We start from the raw sequence: 19,524 nt of genomic DNA on the forward strand, positions 1-19,524 counted from the left end.
CATTCTTAATTGCAACATCGTTTAAAACAGGAAAACTGAGAAACAACCTAAATATCTTTCCATTTATTCTCAACCATAAAGTTTTGGTACATCCAAAGATGGAAATACTACATACACATTACAAAAAAAAACCAAAAAAACAAACCAACAAAAAACCTGGCTTAAACTGACATAGGTATATAATAGACTAGGAAAGTGTGATGTTCATAGTATGAGGTTAAGTAAGATCATTATATAATCATAGATATATTATTCTGTGTGCATATGATAGAAAATGTATTAGCTAAGCAAAAGGATTTTTCAGTTTAGATTGTATAAATACTATAATTTTTATAGAAAAACAAAAATATTAAATTATATTTTTAAAAATTAAATGAATTGAATTCTCCACTTTGACAATTTTTAAGTGTACAATTCAGTGACATTAATTGCATTCATAAAATTGTGCAACCAGCACCACTGTCTAGTTCTCAAATTTTTTATAAACCCAAAGAGGAATTTCATAACCACTACGTTATAACTTCCATTCTCTCATCCCCCAAGCTGCCAGTAATCTTTAATCTCTTTCTGACTCAGTGAATGTGCCTAATTTATTAATAGATGTTCCATATGAATATAAGCATACAAAATTTTCCCTTCTGCATCTGATTTATTTCAAGCAAATTTTGTTCTATGTTTTTGCCACAAAAAAATTAAGTGGATTGAGACACTGAGAATTTATGGACAATAAATGTACATTCATTTTATTTGCAACCATTGGTAGTTTTTTGACCCAATCCAACACAATCCTGCATTTTCTGAAGCATTTGCTTCTGTATTCAACCAACTAATATTTCATATTGCTCTGCTGCAAATGCTGCTTGTTGGAAGCATGTGAAAGTCAGCAACTGCATGTCAGCTCTGCTTCCACTAGGTCTATCATCTTACTGCTGCTTCTCACTTTAAGGTGGTTTCTGTGGCAGTAGTCCTCCAGTCACTTTTGGAACAAGACACATTTTTTTTTTAAATTTTTTATTGGATTATAGGTTTTGGGGTACATGAGCAGAGCATGGAAGACAGTTGCGTAGGTACACACATGGCAGTGTGCTTTGCTTTTCTTCTCCCCTTCTGACAAAGGGCTGATATCCAGAATTTACAAAGAACTCAAACAGATTTACAGGAAAAAAACAAACAAGCCCATTCAAAAGTGGGCAAAGGATATGAACAGATACTTTACGAAAGAAGACATATATGAGGCCAACAATCATATGAAAAAATGCTCATCGTCACTGGTCATCAGAGAGATGCAAATCAAAACCACATTGAGATACCATCTCACGCCAGTTAGAATGGCGATCATTAAAAAATCTGGAGACAAGACACATTTTGCATTGAAGTTGTTGCCTGTCTGACGTCCTATCTCCCTAGGTGTTTCACAAGATACTTTTAGGCTGACTTTTTCCATTGGAATTCTGAAACCACAGGTTGTACAAGAAATGTGGTACCAACATCTGCATCCAGTGAGGCCTCACATTGCTTCTACTTGGCAGAGGTGAAGTGGAGCCAGCATGTGCCAAAATAACATGGCAAGAGACATAGAGAGAGGGAGAAAGAGATGCCAGGCTCTTTTTAACTTTCCCCTGAGAACTAACAGAGAGAGAACTCACTCATAACTATAAGGACAGCACAAAGTAATTCATAAGGGGATCCATCCCTATGACCCAAACACCTCCCACTGGGCCCCACCTCCGACACTTGGAATCAAATTTCAACATGACATTCAGAGGGTCAAATATCCAAATGATAGCAGATGGATAATGACTTTTTCTACAGGTCAGAGAATAAAGTTATATGGATCTTACCAAAGACAGAAAGCCATCATTTGATATCTGAACCACTTACCTTAAGACTCTAATAAAGAAGACATCAGAAAAGTCCATCAAAGTTTTATTTCTTTTTTTGTTTGTTTGTTTGTAGAAAGTGATTTATTTAGAGAGAGAGTGAAAGAGAGAAACATGAGAAGGAGAGAGAAATAAACAGCTAACTCTCACACTGAGTCAGAGAATCCAGAAAGATGGAATCCAGGAGTGGAAAGCAGCTTCCACACTGAGTGGAAAGGAATAGAGAGATGGAGTTTGGAAGGGGAAGACAGGCTTTTACAATGGGAGTGTTCGTGGAAGGGGACTTCAGAGGGGAAATCCAGGATAGAGAAAAACAGCTTCCACGAGCACAAGTATTCGTGGAAGGGGATCCAAACATAGAGTCCCCAAAGTTTTATTTCTAAGAAATAAATTTGCATATAACTCAAATGTAACAACTCTGGTATTACATCAATACAGCTATTATAACAATGCAGCAATTATATAACACAAAAGGATTATAAAGACATGGGAAATGTTTGTGAACTGTGAAGTGAAACGATACAAAAAATTAGTATGCCTACTGATACTACCTTTGAAAGGGGACTCATAAAAATTACATTGCATATAAAAGTTGGCTGAATAAAATATTAACTGTGATACTTTTTTACAGATTATATCTTCTTCCATATAATTTTAATATATACTAAAATTCATGTGTTTATTTTATAATCAGAATATGTCATTATAATTAAATGTTCTGCTGTGCCATTTCATTAGTTTATCAGAGCTTCTTTTAGCGAATGTCACATTAAATTAGAATCTGAGTAAATAATGTTTAAAAATAGCTGATACATTTGAAGTTGAGGCTAAAAAGCTCATATTTTTATTTGTAAAATATGCTCAGTGTTAATTTTATTGATAATAACCAAAAACCACCTAATATTATATGATTTTAAAATTATTTTTAAGCACAAATTAGACACATGTTGGGGATGAATAACATGTCTGATTTTGTTAAATTTGGATACTACTTTTTCCTATATTTCCTTGTTTTCTTCATCCTAAAATTAAAAAAAAAGAAAACTTTAATCATTATTGAATATTTACACTATTGAATGTTTTCTTTTGTTAACTGAAGTAAAAGGAAGCATTCTTGTAGAATTATGGAAGCTAACAATGTAGTATGACCTAAAATGGAATGTTAGGAGGTTCTTCGTTTTAAGGGTCTTTTTGTGGGAGAAGTTTCCGTTGAACTGTTGTATCAATTGTGTCATCAATATTTCCCAGCTCCTGCTCTTTACAGAGTTCTAAGAATACCTAAGTAAGAGAAAATAAAAAAAATACAAAAATGTCAAGGTGTTTCTGAAAGATGGATTCATACAGTGGTTATCTGGATGATGCTCTCTTGTTCAAAGAAAACACACCTGCTCCAATGTAGCCTGAGAGAAGCTGTATTCCTTCAGGTTGAAGGTCTGTTTTACTGCATTTAAAGAGACTGACATTAGTGGCTTATATATTTTTCACCAAGTGTCTGTAAAGTCACAATAGAGACAGTAACTTCAAACTGTTTAGATACTATAAGATATAGGCCAAATAATTACATTTCCTTCAAAGATAAATAAAAGAAGAGTGCTGATATGGCCAATAAAGATAGCCATGCATGAACATATTCAGTTTCCTATAAACTCTCTCTAAAAAGCTCCTTGTGTTCTATTTTAGTAAATAACCTTTTGATTCTTTACATGTATGCTTTGGACTCCAAATCAGTTGTTGAGGATAATTTATTCTATATTTATAAATCTACAGAGAAGTACACTCCTTGCTGGCTCCCTTTCAACAGATCTCACACTTCTACATTCTGCAACAATAGCCATAAATGTACAGTGTCTCTGGAACTAGTTCAGAAGCCCCTCCTCAATCGTGACTTGTTACACCTCACCCCTCTGTGTTTCCCTTTGCTGATATTCAGTCAGTCCTCCTATTGTTGCCTCTGTACATTTGCTCCTCATACTTTGTCTTTTAGAAACATAGAGAACCCAAAAGCTCACCTTGATACTCTTTGGGACAGCATTCTTACAATTATCCTTCAATCCTATGCACTGGTGTCATGGTAAGAAACAGCCCTGGTACCCCAGTTCAGTCCTGCAGGATGGAATAACCTGACTGATCTGTGGTTGGGCTTCCTTGTCAGCACAGGAAGAATCACGTGGACCAAACCCACATCTAGGACCACCACTTCATTTCCTTTGAGATTGTTAAGACTATTCTGGTAGGGATTTTCCAAGTTTTGATTGATTATTTGATTGTTCTACTTGAAAGTTCATAGTATATATTCTACATGAAAATATGCAACCAATACATAAAGTCTTATTTATATATACCCAAACTTACCTGCCTCTAATTTGAAAAAGGCCCAAGATAGAGGGTGGACATCCTCCACAGGTAACTTATATGCCATTAAGGAGGAATATCTGTCAGGAAGAAGAGTGAGCTTTATCACTAAGTTTCAGTGTGATAACAGTGGGGAGGAATTAATAGGCAAAGTAAAATAATTTTTCAAAGTGTTCTTTAAATAAAAATGTATGATTTGATAGAGCATGAATTGGTATGAAATAACTTATATGTAGTCATAAAAATGTTATAACAACAAAAATCTGTTGCCTCTAATTTTATGTTAAAGATAAATTTTGAGAAATAGCTCTGATCAAGAATCTTTCCCACTCAGCCTGCACTTTCTTATTGTACTATATTTCTTACTCTCAAAAAGCAACCTTTTCGAATGTTTGCATTACTTTTCCCTCTCTCATAGGAGAGGCTGAGATTTAATTTTTAATCTCTCCTATAAGAATTAAAATATGTTGAACTCTCCTGCTAAAAAATAATTCTTCACCTTCAACCGCCTTTCACACTGCACAATCCAATGAACACTCTTCAGTCTTCATTTTCAGACTTCTTAAAAGCATTAAATAAAATCGTACACATCCTCCTTAAAACAAACATACTCTTTCTCTTTTACCTTCTGAGACAACCACACTTATGATTTTCCTTCTAACTCTCTAGGCCTGCACTGCTTAATAGAGTAACTACTAACTACATGTGGCTATTTAAATTTAAAGTAATTAAAATAAATAAAATTTAAAATTCAGCTCTTTATTCACACTAGCCACATCTGAAGTACTCAGTAGCTATATATGTGTAGTGACTACCATCCTGGATAGCATAGATAGAACATTTTCATTATCACAAAAATTCTACTGGCCAGTGCTGTTCTAGATACGCCTCAGTATTTGTTGGTATGGTTGTGATGGAGGTGTGGTGGTTCTATCCATACAGGAAGATTTATTTTCTTCCTCAATCCCATCTCAAAGCTCAGAGTTCCTGGGTTTCATCAAACCCTCTTGACTTCCTATCTCTCTTCTTGGCCTCAACATTCTCCGATTTTAATGGTCTTCTACGTGGTAAAAATGCCTCATTTTGTTTGTTGCCAGACCAGATCTCAATCACCTCTTCCTTTTCTTGTGAGCCACAGGTCTACATCTCTGTATTTTGGCAGCTCCATTTGAATATCTCTTTACACATAAACTCATGAGCTTTTGTGTCATCCTTCATATCTGTAGAATTCATTCTTGACCTAAGTTCTTTTAATGTGCTGTTTCCTAGAAAGAGTGTCTGTTACTCCCACTCTTCAGCTGATCAAACCCTGCTCAGTCTTAAAGTCCTACCTCAATGTCATATCCTCATTTATTTGCATTTTCATTTGCTTAATACCTTCACATCCAAAAGAGAAGAACTTCGTCTATTTTGTTGACTGTTCAACACACAGCCTGCAGTCAATAATAGATGTCCAATAAATATAACAAATATTATAAACATAAATGAATAGAAGTATATATCAGAAAACTCTGTTCGTCTTTCAATTAAATTCAGCCTCATTCTGCTATTCACAATGGTTTGATTACCATTACTTATAACCCATGTCTGACCATGGGTTCTTTTACAATTTTAAAAGAAACATTGGGAGGATCAAATGATTATTCAATTGAATAATTCTGGATAGAGTAAATCCTTCTCAAGCATGGAAGTCTGTGTTATGGAGCTCTTGATACAATTTATACTCCGCAAAATCCTGTAGGTGAAAGCATTGTTTTCATTGCCTTTTTTTTTTTTGAGACGGAGTTTCGCTCTTGTTACCCAGGCTGGAGTGCAATGGCGCGATCTCAGCTCACTGCAACCTCCGCCTCCTGGGTTCAGGCAATTCTCCTGCCTCAGCCTCCCAAGTAGCTGGGATTACAGGCACGCGCCACCATGCCCAGCTAATTTTTTGTATATTTAGTAGAGACTGGGTTTCACCATGTTGACCAGGATGGTCTCGATCTCTTGACCTCGTGTTCCACCCACCTCAGCCTCCCAAAGTGCTGGGATTACAGGCTTGAGCCACCACCGCCGGCCCTCATTGTCTATTTTTAAAAATCATTAAAAAGTTGATAATTTAATTTGTCTATACTTTGTTCTTAATCTCCATTCCACCATTTACACACATACATATGAATGTACACACACACACCATTCACCTTTTCTGAGGTCTAAAACACTCACTGAAAATAGCTTTTTAGTTTTTGCAACACATCCTAGCAATCCTCAAACAACTTGTTTTGTGATGAACAAGCCTGCTCCGTCTTTCTCTTCTTGTTTAGACTAGCACAAAACTAAATGATACTAATACTGGAAAACACTTATACTTGTCACTCAAACCAAAAACATCCTTTACCTTTCCTGCCCATCAGCCTGTGGGAAAATACAAAATCTCTATGTGGAGAGGTTCCACCTGAGTAGGTTCTTTCATTTTTTATTTCTAGCAAGTAATCTTTATCAAACTTGTTTTCCAGATGTTGAATGCAACCAATACACCTAATTCAGGGAAGATAAAGAAGGAAAAAATACTTGTCTCTTAATTTCTTCCTCAGTTCTCACTGTAGAGGAAGGTGCCTAATTATACATCAGGGAGGTGAAGAGCATCAGCTGTTCATAGCAAACTGAAACTCTCTCTACAAGAACATACTAGTCCTGTGCTGGCTCAGGAGAGTCACCTACCTACCTTAGCATTCCTGACACCATCATGACCACATGGTCACACACAGCTGTAGCCTCTGACATGTAATGGGTGGTCAAGAGAGCGCCCCACTCCTTGGTTTTAACAGTAGCCCGAAGTGTCTGCCTAAAAATAAAGTAAGGGGGCCGGGCGCGGTGGCTCAAGCCTGTAATCCCAGCACTTTGGGAGGCCGAGGCGGGTGGATCACGAGGTCAAGAGATCAAGACCGTCCTGGTCAACATGGTGAAACCCCGTCTCTACCAAAAACACAAAAAATTAGCTGGGCATGGTGGCGTGTGCCTGTAATCCCAGCTACTCAGGAGGCTGAGGCAGGAGAATTGCCTGAACCCAGGAGGCGGAGGTTGCAGTGAGCCGAGATCGCGCCATTGCACTCTAGCCTGGGTAACAAGAGCGAAACTCCGTCTCAAAAAAAAAAATATATAAAAAATAAAAATAAAAAAATAAAGGGATTATTTGCATTTAGAAAGTAATTTGGGAAAATAGATAAATAGAAAAAAGCAGGAAATCTAAAGAGAAAATTTTATGTTAGGATACAAGAAGCTTATATGGTGAAACCCCATCTCTGCAAAAAAGTTAAAAATTAGCCAGGTGGCACATGCCTGTGGTCCCAGCTACTCAGGAGGCTGAGGTGAGTGGATCACTTAAGCCCAGGAGGTTGAGGCTGCAGTGAGCTATGATTGCACCACTGCATTTCAGCCTTGGTGACAGAGCAAGACCCTGTCTCAAGTAATACAATAAAATAAATAAATGAATAATAAATAAATTAGGCTACAAAAGAAAATCTTTGCCATAGAAAAAAAGAATAAAAATTGTGCTACATTACCTAAGGATAGTACCATATTAATAGGCTTCATAAAAAGAAAAGTATTGGAAAATATTGATTAAAATAATTTACTATTGGGGAAGAAAAGTTGGAGTAAAAAATAGAGAAATATCACACTGTATGACTTTCAATAAGTGAAAAATAAAATGGAAAAATAAAGTACAGGGGGAAGAGGAATAAGAGAAGAAAAATCCAATCAAATACAATCAAGAGTCTACTTGGGCCTTAAAATGTTTATTTTTTTCCTTCCAGGAGGAATTTGAATGCTATATTAAATTTCACTGAATTACATAATAGAGGATGTACATGTCAAAGGTTAAATGGAGCAAAATGTAACAAACAAACATACACCCAAGAAAACAAACTAGATATATTCTATTGACTCTGACACTTAATATTCACTCTGCTTACCGCTTTTGCTGCTGCCCCTTGGGGTCCATCCCGGTGAATGGCTCATCTAGAAGTATCACTGATAGGTTCCTCAGGATGCTCAGCATGAAGCACAGCTTCAATGGGAGGAACAGCCCATGGGCACCCAGCCACGGGTGCACAGAGCAACCCCAAGACTGGCCTATACCTTTCTTGTTATTCCCTCTGATAGAATTTTCACGGGAGCCTTAAGTTGCTCCTAGAGATTGAGAGCTTCCACTAATCTGACAAAAAAAAGTGTGATTATTATTTTTTTTCTAAATTTTTATTGCATTTTAGGTTTGGGGGTACATGTACAGAACATGCAAGACAGTTGCATAGGTACACACATGGCAGTGTGTTTCGCTTCCTTTCTCCCCTTCACCCACATTTGGCATTTCTCCCCAGGCTATGCCTCCCCAGCTCCCCACCCCCACTGGCCCTCCACTTTTTCCCCCAATAGACCCCAGTGTTTAGTACTCACCTCCCAGTGTCCATGTGTTCTCATTTTCCATCACCTGCCTATGAGTGAGAATATGTGGTGTTTCATTTTCTGTTCGTGTCAGTTTGCTGAGAATGATGTTCTCCAGATTCATCCATGTCCCTACAAACGACAGGAATTCATCATTTCTGATTGCTGCATAATATTCCATGGTGTATATGTGCCACATTTTCCCAGTCCAGTCTATCATCGATGGGCATTTGGGTTGGTTCCAGGTCTTTGCTATTGTAAACAGTAGCTGCAATGAACATTCGTGTGCATGTGTCCTTATAGAATGATTTATAGTCCTTTGGATATATACCCAGTAATGGGATTGCTGGGTCAAATGGAATTTCTATTTCTAAGGCCTTGAGGAATTGCCACACTGTCTTCCACAATGGTTGAACTAATTTACACTCCCACCAACAGTGTCAAAGTGTTCCTATTTCTCCACATCCTCTCCAGCATCTGTTGTCTCCACATTTTTTAATGATCGCCATTCTAACTGGCGTGAGATGGTATCTCAATGTGGTTTTGATTTGCATCTCTCTAATGACCAGTGATGATGAGCATTTTTTCCATATGTTTGTTGGCCTCATATATGTCTTCTTTTGTAAAGTGTCTGTTCATATCCTTTGCCCATTTTTGAATGGGCTTGTTTGTTTTTTCCTGTAAATCTGTTTGAGTTCTTTGTAAATTCTGGATATCAGCCCTTTGTCAGATGGGTAGACTGCAAAAATTTTTTCCCATTCTGTTGGTTGCCGATTCACTTTAGTGACTGTTTCTTTGCTGTGCAGAAGCTGTGGAGTTTAATTAGGTCCCATTTGTCTATTTTGGCTTTTGTTGCCAATGCTTTTGGTGTTTTGTTCATGAAGTCCTTGCCTACTCCTATGTCCTGGATGGTTTTGCCTAGATTTTCTTCTAGCGTTTTTATGGTGCCAGGTCTTATGTTTAAGTCTTTAATCCATCTGGAGTTAAATTTAGTGTAAGGCGTCAGGAAGGGGTCCAGTTTCTGCTTTCTGCACATTGCTAGCCAGTTTTCTCAACACCATTTATTAAACAGGGAATCCTTTCCCCATTGCTTGTTTTTGTCAGGTTTATCCAAGATTGTATGGTTGTAGATATGCTGTATTGCCTCCGATGCCTCTGTTCTGTTCCATTGGTCTATATCTCTGTTTTGGTACCAGTACCATGCTGTTTTGATTACTGTAGCCTTGTAGTATAGTTTGAAATCCGGTAGTGTGATGCCCCCCACTGTGTTCTTTTTGCTTAGAATTGACTTGGCTATGCAGGCTCTCTTTTGGTTCGATATGAAGTTCATGGTGGTTTTTTCCAGTTCTGTGAAGAAAGTCAATGGTAGCTTGATGGGGATAGCGTTGATTCTGTAAATTACTTTGGGCAGTATAGCCATTTTCACGATATTGAATCTTTCCTAACCATGAACTTGGAATGTTTCTCCATCTGTGTGTGTCCTCTCTTATTTCGTTGAGCAGTGGTTTGTAGTTTTCCTTGAAGAGGTCCCTTACGTTTTTTGTGAGTTGTATTCCTAGGTATTTAATTCTCTTTGTAGCAATTGTGAATGGCAGTTCATTCTTGATTTGGCTCTCTTTAAGTCTGTTCTTGGTGTATAGGAATGCTTGTGATTTTTGCACATTGATTTCATATCCTGATACTTTGCTGAAGTTGCTTATCAGTTTCAGGAGTTTTTGGGCTGAGGCAATGGGGTCTTCTAGGTATACTATCATGTTGTCTGAAAATAGAGACAATTTGGCTTCCACCTTTCCTATTTGAATACCCTTTCTTTTTCTTGCCTGATTGCTCTGGCTAGAACTTCCAGTACTATATTGAATAGGAGTGGTGAAAGAGGGCATCCTTGTCTAATGCTGGATTTCAAAGGGAATGCTTCCAGTTTTTGCCCATTCAGTATGATATTGGCTGTTGGTTTGTCATAAATAGCTTTTATTACTTTGAGATATGTTCCATCGATACCAAGTTTATTGAGGGTTTTTAGCATAAAGGGCTGTTGAATTTTGCCAAATGCCTTCTCTGCATCAATTGAGATAATCATGTGGTTTTTGTTTTTGGTTCTGTTTGTGTGGTGAATTACATTTATAGACTTGCGTGTGTTGAACCAGCCTTGCATCCCCGGGATGAATCCTACTTGATCATGATGGATAAGTTTTCCATCAAAACAGTGTGATTATACCTGAAGTGTATAGCAAATGGACCTATCTGAAATAACTACAGGAAACCCTTAGCACTATTATTCTAGATAGTAAATTTTAGCTTCCTTAATATGTTCCTAAATCTTATGATTTGGTTCTTATTCAGGTATTTCAAACATTTTATTTGCATGAAAATTTAAAGACATTGTTTATGATCTCCTTTTTTTAGATAATAAAGAGATTACATATTTTTCCCTTCCTTCAGGTACAAATTGTGACTTCTCTCTGTACCATAAAATACTAAGAGCAGCATCTTTTTTGCCCAGTCCTTTCACAGCTGCATACAACTCCAGGTGCTCTTTCATTGTAAGCTCATGCCGCAGTGAGTTCTCCTGAGGCTTGAGGCTGTTGTCACACTGTTGCATTGCTGATGCTCTGCTCCCTTGTAACACCACCTAGGCAGGACAATGAATACCAGATCCACCTTTGGTTTTTGCTTCAATCTGCTCTACTAAAAGAGATTAAAGTGGCCATTAAGCTACAATATTTTTTGAATATTCAAGATAAATTTTATAAATTCTTTCATCTATTTTTTGATTTACTGATAGGAATTATAGAAGGATGTCATCAATATTTAAAACAAAATTTCCTTCACATGTCACATACCATTCCTGCAGTTGGCTTTGTGCACCCAGTGATCATTTTAATGGAACTACTTTTACCAGCTCCATTGTGGCCTCATTATCCTAAAATTTCACCTGGAAGAAAGAGTCACCATCAATATTTGAATTTTCAATGCTGACTAATCTAAAATTGCTTGGTTGGTTCCATAACATTTGGAAACGAAATGACTTTTTTTCAGAGACAGAATCTTGCCCTGTCACCTATGCTAGAGTGCAGTGGTGTAATCATTGCTTATTGCAGCCTCGATCTCCTGGGCTCAAGCCATCTTCCAGCATCAGTCTCTCAAGTAGCTGGGACTAAATGCATGCACCACCACACCCAACTAATTTAAAAAATTTTTATAGAGATGGAGTCTTGCTATGTTGCCCAGGCTGGTCTCAAACTCCTGGCTTCAAGCACTCCTCCCACTTCAGCCTCCCAAAGCACTAGGGTTAGAGGCATGACCCACCATGGCCAGCCCAAAGTAACATTTCTAAAACAAAAGCTTAGTTAGCACCTTGAAAACTCCTGTATTACAACATTAATACAGAGAATTTGGGTCTTGCCATTTGAATTGGGACATGATTTTGAAGTAGAAAAGACTTATCTGCTGACATGCGAAGAAGTTTCATAATTACATATTAACCAGGAAATATGAACAGTTTCAAAGAATAAAAATTTGTCTCCTTCATAGTCTTAAATCTAGAGGATAAGGAACATTACAACAATAGTAATAAAGAGAGCAATTGTTCAAACCTTTTTTAACTCAAAAGGAAACATTTCTGATGGCTATTTTTTTTTTCTTGCTGAAAAGCAACTTTTCTTTGTTTCATAATATTCCTTGTGTAAACAGCTTGCAGTTATGACTGGTTTCTGGAAAATATGAGAAAGCATGATTTTCCTGTTAAATTTCAGATATTTTATGAATTAATGTTTTATTTTCTATTTCCTAGTCTATAAACCTAACCAAATTTGATGCCAAGCTGAAGAGCTTTAGCCTCTTTTTTCAAATAAAATACCCAAATGTATGTTCATAAATACTAATGAAATTAATTCCTAATTAAATATATTCCCTTTGCATTATGCTAGCATCTATCCTTGCCCTTTCCACTAATTTCATTCCCAGTTTATTCCATATTGATTTCCATGCATTGTAAATTTATTTGCTCTTGTTCATATGCTATTCAGTTATTAATATTACAAGTATACGATAACACAAAATGAAATTGTGACTTGAAAAATGTGGGATTTTGTTAAAATTAATTTTAAAATATCAGAGAACTTGTTGAATTAATCTGATGAATGAGAAGCTGGAAGATTAAGACCTACGGAAAACTGAAGAAGAAAAAAATGAAAGAATGAAGACAGAGTAGTTAGTTTTAAAGAGAATAATTTGAATATTAGCTATAAACAGACATATTAAAAAAACAAAAGCAACTTTTCAAAATAAAAACCAACATTCTATAGGACAAACTAATTATCTAAGAATTTCAGTAAGGGTCTAATCACTGTTGCCCACCTCCTCCAAGTGTGGAGTGGTGAATGCATTTGCTGCTTTGACTCTTTCAGCTTGAACATTTTCATCTTCTTCTTAGGGCTCTTCTGGATTGGGATGAATTTCTCTACTTTGTGGAGAGATTCTACAGAGGAAATAAAATAACATAAAAATGCAATTCTGGTTGTACAACAACTATCAAGAAAACGTAAACCCCTATAATTAAATTATTATCCTTTTTTTAAAAAGACTATAAATGATTAATTTATTAAATACAAGATTCTTCTTGGCAGTAATAATACCTCCAGTAGCAAAGATCCTTGAAATCTTCTTTGACTATATCTTCTCTTTAAAACATTTTATCCTGTCAACTGGCTTTCTTACTTTTTTAAAATCTCTTAAATTTAGACATATGGGTATTTTAGTCTGTCACATCCAGATCATGACCACTTTCCTCATAAAAGATCATCCTAATTGGTTTTATATTGAACCAGTTTTTACTGTACCTTCTACTTAGGGACCCATAATGGCCATAACCAGAAGAAAAGCAAGCTTTGATGCTTAACCACTACTTACAGAGATGTACAGGACAAAAATTTATCTTACCTAAAATCAGAACCTATGACTTAGAAACTAAATATCCCTGCATCCAATCTAATTCTGTTTTCTTTGTCCCAAAACAGCACTCTACAACATGCTTAGCCAAGTGCTGGGCAGTAAATCCATTTTAATAAACTGATGTTAAATATACTGTAATAAAGACTAAATATTTAAGACCACAGCAGGAGGATCACTTGAGGCCAGGGGTTTGAGACCAACCTGAGCAATATGGCAAGATCTTGTCTCTATTTTCAAAAATAAAAATAAATAAAATGAAAATACAGATTTTAAAACATTAAATTTTTAAATTACATTCAGATCTCAATTACTGTTCTCCCAACCTGAAACCCTGTTTCTATTTTCAAAAATAAATATAAATAAGTTAAATAAAATTATAAATTTTAAAAGATTAAATATAAAAAAATATGAATAAATAAAAGACTAAATAGTTAAATTACATTCAGATCTCAATTAATGTTCTCCCAACCTGAAAACTGGGTCTTTACTCATTATTTCATTCCATACTTCATTTCCAGACACCTTATGATAAGAAGGAAAATAAAACTCTGAAGGTATGGCTGAAAGAAAAGAAAAATAATTAGCATTAGTATCACCATGGCATTCACACTCAATGGTCAATATTTGTCCATTTTTTTGTCATAGAAGATTTTATCATTTTCTTATAAATTTGACAAACAGCTTGTAAAATACTTCTCATGTGGAAGAAAGGTTTATTCAAACTGACCTTCCCTCTAAGAAAGAATTAAAAACCTCACACTAATTTTTTTAAAAAAACTTCTTAAAAGCGTAGAAGAGCTAATAAAATGGCATGGACTTTTTCAGCCAAATCTAAGTGAATACAGGAGATAGGCTTAGCCCCAAAGCAAATCTCATCCTAGAGCTATTCTTTATCCTTGAAATATTGAAATTTCCATTTTCATGCCATGTCTAGGAGCAAAAGACAGAAGAGACTGTTGAAGTATAGAGTCGTCCCAAGCAAGGAGTAGATAGGTCACTCTTTCTCTAATAAAGGATGGACCTCAAAGGGTTATGCTTTTAGTGACAGGTGAAAAGAACCCTCAAGATACTGCTAAGATCATTGCCTTGAGTGCTCATCATGGAAAGAGAAAGTGAAGGTGGAAATACAAGCCAGCTTTTATCCAGACTTGGAGCCCAAATTCACATCACTGTTGGTCAGGAAAAAAACCTCAAGCCTAGAATGTGGTTTAACATGGTACAAACTAGTAGTATCCCTGTAAACTTGGCAGAAGCAAACAAAATGGAATAGCTATCCCAGAAATAGACTCTACATGTATGGGCATCTGATATATGGATAGAAGTAGCTCTGAATATCAATGGGAAAGACACAGACTTTTCAATAAACAGTTGTCTCAATTGCTGGGACAACTGGACATCCTTAAAGATAGAAATAAAACAAGCTCACAGGAAAAAAATGAATTTTAGATGATTGAAGACATAAATATGAAAGGGAAATATAAATATTTTAGAAAATAATATAAAATAATAATATCTTCTTGACCTTAGGGAGGGAGAGATTACTTAAACATTACAGAATATAAACTAACATTTATTAATTTTTAATAGTTTTTTAAAAAATAAATTGATCATTCTTAACAGATGCTCATAGGCTTTGAGAAGATTCCAGATTCATTCCTGATAAATACTAGAAACAAAAGACAAAAGCTCTCAGTAACTCAGGAACTGAGGGATTTAGTAAGATAAATAGTTTATTTTAAAAAGTTACTATGATGCTAATGGGTAAGCACTAAGAAAATTCTCAGTAACATCAATAACAATGTAAGGATGCCTGCTTACAACAGTATTAGTTGATAATTTAATTCTTACTATTAAGGTGGTTAAAAGAATAGTTTTTATTGAGTTCATTTATCCCATCATCCAGACTGTCCAAGTATCTCATATACATAAAGCTGAGCTGAAATAAAAACCCATCAAGAGTTAAATGCAAGTTTTTCTATAAATATAAAACTTACACATTAGATATACCCAGATTGTACTTGATGTTCTTTGGGACAACAGTGAGTATTCCATTAATTGAGATAAGAGTTATTTTTTGATGCTAAAGTCTACTGATGACCTGACATCTTTCCTTAGTTATGACCTCTAACACTGTTTATTTTCCAATTCTATGTAATAGGGATTTGCAAGATTCTTTTTAGGGGGAGTGACAAAGTACAGAACTATGAAGTAGACAAGATTTGTCCACAGTTCCCCAAAATTCTCAGTGGTGTTTAGTTTCTGCAGGAAGTACTTAATAGAATCATGTTTTCTTTCCCTTACTTACCAGTCATACACTCCAAAAGCAATTTACTGACACTAAGTAGTATGCAATAAATAAGCCCAATAAAGATTTTGGACATTGATCAACATTTAAATGAAACATTTCTATCCCCTGACAAGATGGATTCACCACAAGACAGCATGTTTTAAACAATGGAAAAGTTCTAGTCCTGTCTCAGAATCCCCTCTGGTATTCATAAACAAAGGTTGGGCTTCCTCCCGTATTTCTGCATAGATTGTCCCTCTTCCCACTAGTATGAATGCTGACCTCAGCAAATTTGACAGCTTTCAATTTTATACAGCTTTGAAATCTTATTTTTAGAACTTATCAGCATTGAATAACTTCAAAATTTTATAAATACATCTATTCCAACAATGAGTAAGGATTTTATTAATGGGCTACAAGGTGAAGATCAGAGACACAGTAGGTAACATTGCTTACCTGGCTCAATAACGTGACATATCCAAGCAAAGTGAAGGAAGGCATTAAAATCATGCACAAAATTGAATTGGGTTTTTCATATTTAGTTGATACCAGAATTGTGGATACACATATTAATATCTAGAAGAAAAAATCCAGAGATATTATAATTTTCTTAGTTATATTTGATATCTTAATATATTTCCTATGAATAACCTGTTTTCCTGGGAGATACTGTCATTTTCAACTTTGGCCTCACAGATAGAAATATTCTTAGGATATCCTCTTTAGTAAGTATCAAACTCCACTGCAGCTAAAACATAGGATTACAATAAGGTCTGATATAAATATCTTAACAATTTTGTATTACCCAGTAGGGATAAACAGCAACAATAAAAGAAGGTGATATAACATTATTCACTTAATTTATTATAACTAATCTTCATATGTTTTCAGTACAAGGATACAGCGAAAAATTAACTGATGATATGACTTGGGAACTTAAAAGACAAAATACACTTTGAGGTTGGTGTTTAATGCCATATCTAAGCAGTCAGAGAAATGTCAGAATTATTAGTCTTGATATCCAAGGTAGGATTATTGAACAGTTTAGAACGTTCCCAGAGGTAAATAATATGAATGTCACTTTAAAGGGCAGCCCATATCGCCACTCAGACTGTTAGTAGTTTACTAAAATGTCTCTCTGGCTCCAGTTCTTCCCCCATTCAAAATTCATATGACATTCCAAAGAGTGTATACAGTTGACCCTTGAACAGCATGAGTTTGAAAAGCATGGGTGCAATTATAAGTGGATTGTTTTCCATAAATATGATAGAAATTTGGGGGAAGATTTGTGACAATTTGAAAACCTCACAGATGAACCACAGGGTCTACCTATACTGAAAAAAAATTAAAGAAAAGTTAGGTATATCATGAATGCATAAAATGTAAGTAGATATTAGTCTATTTTGTCATTTACCACTGTAAATTATAAACAAATCTGTTATAAAAAGTTCAATTGTATCAAAACATGCACAGAAACACTTACATACCATATATGTTGCCATTAGCAGTCAAGAAAAATGTAAACATAAAGATGCATATTTAAATCATGATTGCATAAAATTAACTGTAGAACATGCTGTACCCCTGTAATAATTTTGTAGTCAACTCCTGTTGCTACTGTGAGAAGCTCAAGTTTGCAAATATTCCCTTAAAATGCTGTGTGAGGTTCTTAATCTCAAGCAAATGGCGTATCTCAGAAAAAATGACATCTCATGGTTCTTGCAAATTTTCATTGTGTTTAGTGCAATACTGTAAACTTTCAATAATACAGTACCTATAGGAATAGGTAATATATAGGATCTAGAGGAATTTCCACTAGTGATTCTGGAAGTTCTCCCAAGAAGCAGAGAAAAGTCATGACATTACAAGGAAAAAGCTGAATCGCTTGATATGTACCATAGATTGATACATATATATGTACTATAAGTTACAGTTGCCTGCCATTTCAAAATAAATAAATCCAGTTTAAGGACTACTGTAAAAGAAGAAAAGGATATTTATGCATCTGTCACTGTAGCCATACCAGGAGGCACAAAAACCTTGCACTTTTTGTGAAATACCTTTTTATCTCATGTTGAAGATCCAACTTTTATACCTATAAGCTTGAACATAATTTGATAAAAAGTGAAGTCATTATATAACAACTTAAAGGAAATGCGAAAGTTCTAAAGCTGGAGAATGTAATGCCCTCAAAGGATGCTTTGATAATTTCAGAAAGACGTTTGGCTTAAAACATGTCAAGATAACAGAGAAAGCAGCTTCCGCTAATCAAGATGCAGTAGACAAGCTCCCAGATACTATTAATAAAATTGTTGAAGAGAAAATATATATACCTGAACATGTTTTTAACACAGATGTAAGTTCCCTAATTCTGGGGGGGAAAATGCCACAAAGAACATTGATTAGTAGGAAAGAGAATTAAGTACCAGGATTTAAGGTAGAAAAGGATAGGCTATTTGTGCAAATGCAGTTGGATTGATGATCAGTACTGCCACTATCCATAAAGCTGCTAACATTCACATCTTGAAGGGAAAAGATAAACACCAACTGCCAGTCTTTTTGTTATACAACAAGAAGGCCTAGACAACAAGAGCCCTTTTTCTGGATTGGTTCCATCGATGCTTTGTCCCTAAAGTCAGCAAGCACTTTTAAAGTTCCTTTTAAACTGCCTTTTAAAGTTCTTTTGCTATTGGACAGCACCCGTGGTAACCCAGAACCACATGAGTTCAACACCGACAGCAACAAAGTGGTCTGCTTGCTCCCAAACACTGCATCTCTAATCCAACCTGTAGATTAGTTCAAAAGAACTTTTAAGGCTCATTACACACAATACTCTATGGAAAGGATTGTCAACATTATAGAAGAGAACCCTGATAGAGAGAACATCATGAAAGTCTGGAATGATTCTACCATCGGAGATGCCATCATTGGTACAGAAAGAGCTTTGAAAACCATCAAGCCTGAAACAATAAATTGCTGCTGAAGAAAATGGTATTCAGATGTTGTGCATGACTTCACAGGATTTACAATAGAACGAATCAAGGAAAGAAAAAAGAGATTGTAGATTATGGCAAATAAGGAAGGGTGTGAAGGGTTTCAAGATATGGATCTTGGAGAAATTCAAGAACTAATAGACACCACACCAGAGAAATTAACAGAAGACAATTTTATAGAAAGGAGGGTTTCTACTGCCAGAGGATGAGAAAGATGTGGAAGAAGCAGTGCCAGAAAACGAATTGATGTTAAACAATTTGAAAAAAGGATTCTGATTATTCAAGACTGCTTTTGACTTATTTTATGACATGGAATCTTCTATGATGCAGGCATTGAGACCAAAGCAAACAGCAGAAAAAGGATTGCTACTACATAAAGACATTTTTGGAGAAATAGAAAAGCAAAAAGTGAGACAGAAATCATATTTTTGGAAAGTTATACCAAGTGTGTCTGCCTGTCTCTCCTGCCTCCTTTTCCACCTCTTTCACCTCTGACACCCCTAAGACAGCAAGACCAACTCCTCCTCTGCCTTCTCTTCCTCCTCTCTTTATTCTTGACAACAAGAATGAAAACTGAGAATGATAATCCACCTCTACTTTCAAGAATGAAAGAAAGCAAATATATCTTTCTTATGACTTT

The 19,524-nt window shown here is 35.6% G+C and overlaps 1 protein-coding gene across 1 annotated transcript in view; it reads right to left on the reverse strand.

The window, feature by feature from the left end:
• Positions 1 to 2,704: 2,704 nt before the first annotated feature.
• ABCA10 (ATP-binding cassette, sub-family A (ABC1), member 10) overlaps positions 2,705 to 19,524 on the reverse strand; it is a 52,742-nt gene continuing 35,922 nt past the window's right edge. Inside the window, 21 exon segments of the mRNA XM_078375434.1 lie at positions 2,705 to 2,902; positions 3,030 to 3,158; positions 3,266 to 3,321; positions 4,233 to 4,312; positions 6,610 to 6,639; positions 6,641 to 6,687; positions 6,689 to 6,749; positions 6,937 to 7,056; positions 8,186 to 8,280; positions 8,352 to 8,427; positions 11,120 to 11,283; positions 11,495 to 11,586; positions 12,248 to 12,295; positions 12,298 to 12,364; positions 13,011 to 13,131; positions 14,074 to 14,107; positions 14,110 to 14,164; positions 15,453 to 15,479; positions 15,481 to 15,540; positions 16,348 to 16,467; positions 18,460 to 18,677. Of these exon segments, the coding sequence (XP_078231560.1) occupies positions 3,060 to 3,158; positions 3,266 to 3,321; positions 4,233 to 4,312; positions 6,610 to 6,639; positions 6,641 to 6,687; positions 6,689 to 6,749; positions 6,937 to 7,056; positions 8,186 to 8,280; positions 8,352 to 8,427; positions 11,120 to 11,283; positions 11,495 to 11,586; positions 12,248 to 12,295; positions 12,298 to 12,364; positions 13,011 to 13,131; positions 14,074 to 14,107; positions 14,110 to 14,164; positions 15,453 to 15,479; positions 15,481 to 15,540; positions 16,348 to 16,467; positions 18,460 to 18,677 (1,670 nt within the window). The 3' untranslated portion in view covers positions 2,705 to 2,902; positions 3,030 to 3,059.

The sequence above is a fragment of the Callithrix jacchus genome, chromosome 5 (assembly GCF_049354715.1).
Source record: "Callithrix jacchus isolate 240 chromosome 5, calJac240_pri, whole genome shotgun sequence".
NCBI lineage: Eukaryota > Metazoa > Chordata > Mammalia > Primates > Cebidae > Callithrix > Callithrix jacchus.